The sequence below is a fragment of the Pollicipes pollicipes genome, unplaced genomic scaffold (genome assembly GCF_011947565.3).
Source record: "Pollicipes pollicipes isolate AB1234 unplaced genomic scaffold, Ppol_2.1 Scaffold_6052;HRSCAF=7182_pilon_pilon_pilon, whole genome shotgun sequence".
Taxonomy (NCBI): Eukaryota; Metazoa; Arthropoda; class Thecostraca; order Pollicipedomorpha; family Pollicipedidae; genus Pollicipes; species Pollicipes pollicipes.
The window spans coordinates 7,189,649-7,194,560 of NW_023596805.1; the positions used below are offsets into that span (position 1 = coordinate 7,189,649).

At 62.2% G+C, this 4,912-nt stretch overlaps 1 protein-coding gene across 1 annotated transcript; it reads left to right on the forward strand.

The window, feature by feature from the left end:
• The first annotated feature begins 1,058 nt into the window (after positions 1-1,058).
• LOC119104657 (advillin) lies at positions 1,059-4,708 on the forward strand. The gene has a single exon (XM_037228378.1). The coding sequence runs from the start codon at positions 1,649-1,651 to the stop codon at positions 4,121-4,123; it is 2,475 nt and encodes an 824-aa protein (XP_037084273.1). The 5' UTR covers positions 1,059-1,648; the 3' UTR covers positions 4,124-4,708.
• The last annotated feature ends 204 nt before the right edge of the window (positions 4,709-4,912 follow it).

The following is a 4,912-nucleotide window of genomic DNA, read 5'->3' on the forward strand; positions in this document are numbered from 1 at the left end:
TAAACAGCTAAGTGTCTTAAAGCTAGGTTTTATGCCGTCCTATCTCTGGGAAATTTACTTTAAATTGAGGGGGGGGGGATCTTTCACAACGTCAATAGAATGGTGAATCGCCGATTCGTTTCTTGACCTTCGCCCCACCCGCAGAGTCCACTCAACCCGAGGTTTCATTCACCACCGCTAGATGGCAGACCGATATCCTGCTTTCATGCGCTATTAGTCACTGCTATAACAGCTGGTTGCATGAACCCTCCGTTTCCTGAAACGGATGTTGCATAAAATGCCAAGTGCAAGATTTTTTTCTGGCGCAAATACACACATACATTACAGCAATGGCAGTCGTGCACAGTGATGAACAACTGACCACCTAGATCTTTTAGGATGTGCATGCGAAAAGCTTCTAATGAGTTATCATCAAACGAACCGTCATCAAGCCGGGGTGTGTTTTTCACCATAAAGTGCAGAAAATTTCACAAAATTGCTGATGATTATGTGTTTTCCTGCCCCAATTCGCACCCGTTGTCTGAATCCGCCGGGACTGGCAGCTTACGTAATCATTCCATCGACGCTTACTCTCGTTGCATTCTCCTGATGCTTGCATCACACCCTACGTAAGGCTCATACACGTCATCATGACGTCAACAAAAGACCGAAGATGGCCCTCCAATGGGGTGAATTATGAGCGGTGTTGTTCAATAGAGACATTGCCCCAGCATGAAGCACCTTTGCCGTCGTTGTACACTTCGCTGAAAACACACTGCTGGCGCTCATAAGGGCGTCATTCCAGGATGCGTTCACCTCAGGCGCAGCGCAGCGGCCGTCGCCCGCCGATTCAGGGATGCGGACGGACACGCTCGGTTACGCCCCCGCCGCGCCCTCGGAGCGGCACCGGTTCCCCTGGTTACGCGAAGCGGCACTCCCTGTCGTGCCCGCATTTGCCTGATGCGTTATTGGCCAGAGTTTTTACCGCTGGAAAGCCCGGCAGCGGCGGCGCCACACGTCTCTCCGCACGAGGGAATGGTCGGATTTCGAGCAAGGCGCGGTCGTTAAACTTGACGGGGCGCGGCTGAGACGGTCACGTCGGCTACGTAATCGTGACGCTATCGTGATTCCCGAGCCACGGGACTTTCCGAGCCCCGTGAGCCGCACTCACGAGTCTTGGCACCACTCTGCAGCCGCGTGCTATGTTTGCGACGCGCACGCGGACAGCGCCTTCGCCGGAACTGTCCGTCTCGGCGGCTGTCGGCGGGATGTCCGGCGTTCCACGGAGACTGGCGGCCGGCAGGAAGACGCGGGACTGATAGTGGTTAGGAGGCGGCTCGGCAAGGAAGATCGAGTCATTTGAGAGGAGAGGTCCGTCGGCGTGACAGTGCGAGCGCCAACTGCCGGCTCCTGCGCCTGAAAAGTGGTCAGCTTGAAGGAGCTCACGTCCGATACACAAGGAACGGAAGGAGGTGGTTGAAAAGTCGTCGAGACAGGTGGGTTGCTCTCGACTTGCAGTCGTTGTGAAGAACGCGCGGAAGAAGATCTTCAAACCGGAGGATACTCAAAAGTCGAATTGCTCGGACCAGTCGTCTGACAACGACGCCAGCGCAGCCTAAGTCGCTGACCCGCCCGGACCTTCCCCATCAGCAGCAGCAGCGCGAGAACCATGGCCAGCACCGACCCAGCCTTCGCCTGCGTCATCCCGAACACGCCGGCCTTCGTTGTGTGGCGCGTGGAGCGTCTGAAGCTGCGCGAGGTGCCTGCCGGGGAGCACGGCCTGTTCCACCGCGGCGACTCGTACCTGGTGTACTCGGCCGCCGAGCAGTTGGTCGCAGGTGCGAGGTCACGCGGCGCGCTGGCGCTCCACATCCACTTCTGGCTCGGGTCGCAGACCTCTCCGGACGAGATGGGCGTGGCGTCGGCGATGGCGGTGCAGTTGGACCAGCTGCTTGGCGGGCGCCCGGTGCTGCACAGGGAGAGGGAGCGGTACGAGAGCACCCGGTTCCGGTCGTACTTCCGTGGCGGGATCCGGTACCTCGAAGGCGGCACCGGCAGCGGCCTGCGCCACGTGGAGGATAGCTTCACGCCGCGCATGTTCCACGTCAAGGGGAAGCGGAGGGCGGTCATCAGCCAGACGCCGGAGGTATCCTGGAAGCACGTCAACGACGGTGACGTGTTCGTGATCGACGCAGAGCGCTTCGTCTTCGTCTGGTGCGGCCGCACGGCCAACGGGCTGGAGAAGATCCAGGCGGCGTACCTGGCGCAGTCGCTGGCGCGGCGCGGGCGCGCTCGTCGCGTCGTGATCGTCGCCAGCGGCGAGGAGCGATCCCTGACGGGCGACGAGCGCGTGGCGCTCGACGCGCTCCTGCCTCTGACGGAGAGGGTGATCCGCGAGACCGATGAGGCGCTCCTGGGCAGCGCGCCGCAGCGACGCCCTGCGGAGGAGGTCTCTCTCTGGCTCTGCACGGAGGACGGCGGTCAGGTCAGCCTGCAGCTGGAGAAGACCGGCGGGCTGGTGCAGGGCGACCTCTCGCCCGATCACGTCTACGTCGTCGACGCCGGCAGCGTCGTCTGGCTCTGGGTGAGCCGGCGCGCCGTCAAGGAGCAGCGAGCGGAGGACCTGCGCCCCGCCGAGGCCTACCTCGCGCAGACGGACCGGTCGGCCGACGTTCCCCTCTGCCGCGTCGTCGACGGCTCCGAGCCGGCCGAGTTCAGGAGCCTGTTCGCCGCGTGGGTCGACGACGACGACCTGGTGTCGCCGGGCCGTGCCATTAAGCCGGTGCTCACCAAGTTTGACGCGGCCATGCTGCACAACAACACTGCGCTGGCCGCGCGGACGCAGATGGTTGACGACGGCTCGGGCTACAAGGACGTCTGGCGAGTGGAGGGGAGCGAGCTGGCGCCACTGCCGGTGCGGGACCACGGCACCTTCCTCTCCAGCGACTGCTACGTCGTGCAGTACTGCTACCGCGTGGCCGGCCGGGAGCGCTACATCGTCTACTACTGGCTGGGGACGGCGAGCGACGAGGAGGCGCGCGCTGTAGCGTCCCAGAAGGCTGCTGAGCTGGACGGCAAGGTGGGTGGCAGGGCCGTGCTGGTGCGCATCGTCCAGAGCAGGGAGCCGCCCCACTTCGTCGCCATGTTCGGCGGCGTCATCGTCGTTCGCGATGGCGGCGCTGCCGCTGCCGCTGGCGACGCGGAAGCCTATGGCGAAGCGAGGAGCGCGACCGAAGCGGACGACCGGGCTCTCGGAGACGCATACCTGCTGCAGATCGCCAGCGTCGGCCCCCACGGCGCGAGGGCGTGCGAAGTGCCGCGCTGCGCGGCGTCGCTTCACTCCAACGACGCCTTCGTCCTGTCCACGTCCGCCTGCGTGTTCGCGTGGTGCGGACGCGGCTCCGGCGAGCAGGAGCGCGAGGCGGCGCGCGCCGTCGCCCATCAGCTCGACCCTCACCCCGTCGTCGTCGACGAGGCCGAAGAGCCGGCGCCGTTCTGGGAGGCGCTGGGTGGGCGCGGCGAGTACAGCCACGAGCCGCGCGCCGCGAGCCGACCGCGGATGCCGCCGCGTCTCTTCCACTGCTCGAGCCCGCTGGGCCGCTTCCGCGTCGAGGAGGTGGTCGACTTCGACCAGGCCGACCTCGGCGAGGATGACGTCATGCTGCTGGACACGTGGGATGCCGTGTTCGTGTGGCTCAGCGTGCGCGCCAACCGCGCCGAGCGCCGCCGCAGCGAGACGGTGGCGCTGGAGTACCTCCGGTCCGACCCGGCCGGCCGTGGCACGGACACGCCCGTGTACCGGGTGCACCAGCAGGCCGAGCCGCCCATCTTCACCGGCTGCTTCGCCGAATGGGACGCCGACTTCTGGGCTGCGCAGCCGACCTGGCCGGCCGTGCAGCAGGAGGTGGCCGCCGCGCCGCTTCCGCCGCCGCCGACGGGAGAGGACGCCGGCGAGGGCTTGCCGGTGTTCCCGCTAGAGGCGCTGCGCGCGCGCCGGCCGCCCGAGGGTGTTAATCCGGCGCGACGCGAGGACTATTTGTCGCCGGAAGACTTCAAGGACGCGTTCGGCATGACGCGGGAGGAGTTCCAACGTCTGCCGGCGTGGAAGAAGGCGCAGAAGAAGCGAGAGGCCTCCTTGTTTTAGGTCTAGCGGCACTCCTGGCTAAGTCTGCAACATGGCAACATGGCAGCATGGCATCCTGGCAACAACGAAGCGCGGCTCCATCACGGTTCCAACGTAGCAGCAGCATGCTTTGTTTTCGTTTGGAGGTAATTGGGGGGGGGGGGGGGGGCTGGTAGATATGACGGCGTTACAGTCTCTGTGGAACGCACAATGTTTTCTTGTTGAAGTCAGTGGAATTTGATGAGGGACACAAAAGGGGTGCGTGATGGGCGGTGCGGATGCACGATATAACCAGGTCCCCCCCCCTCCCCCTCGTAAGATTGACGAGATAGCACGTGGGTAGCAGCATACTCCGCTGTTGAAAAGCACGCAGTTCAGAAATGTTTTGTATAGGTGTTCCAAATACCTTACAATGCACTGCGTGCTCGTAATCTTGCCTCGCCAACGCCTATCACGCTACATTGTCCGCCAGCATGTGCCGAAAGTGAAATGCGATATAATTGTATGCCGTTTAAAGTTGGATGAATGCAACGAGTGCATCTGGTGTTAATTGCTTTTGGTCATTTTTTGACATCAGCAGGCTAAATATATATGACCGCCTTGGAACAGCCTCTTGTCATGTAGGCTGCATGATGAATGAAAAGAAGCGCAATGGGGCTCGAACCCAAGAAGCGATGATATGTGGAAATGTTTAGGCTAGATGGCGTCTTTAGTTAGGTGGTATTTAGGCATTTTGATGTGCGGACAACAACTAAACTCCTGTCGCCATCCCGAGATGCTCATGTTTTGCAAGTCGTGTATCTTGTTTGG

Coding starts and splice junctions, on each gene's coding strand:
- LOC119104657 (XM_037228378.1), top strand. CDS start 1,649: ATGGCCAGCACCGACCCAGCCTTCGCCTGCGTCATCCCGAACACGCCG.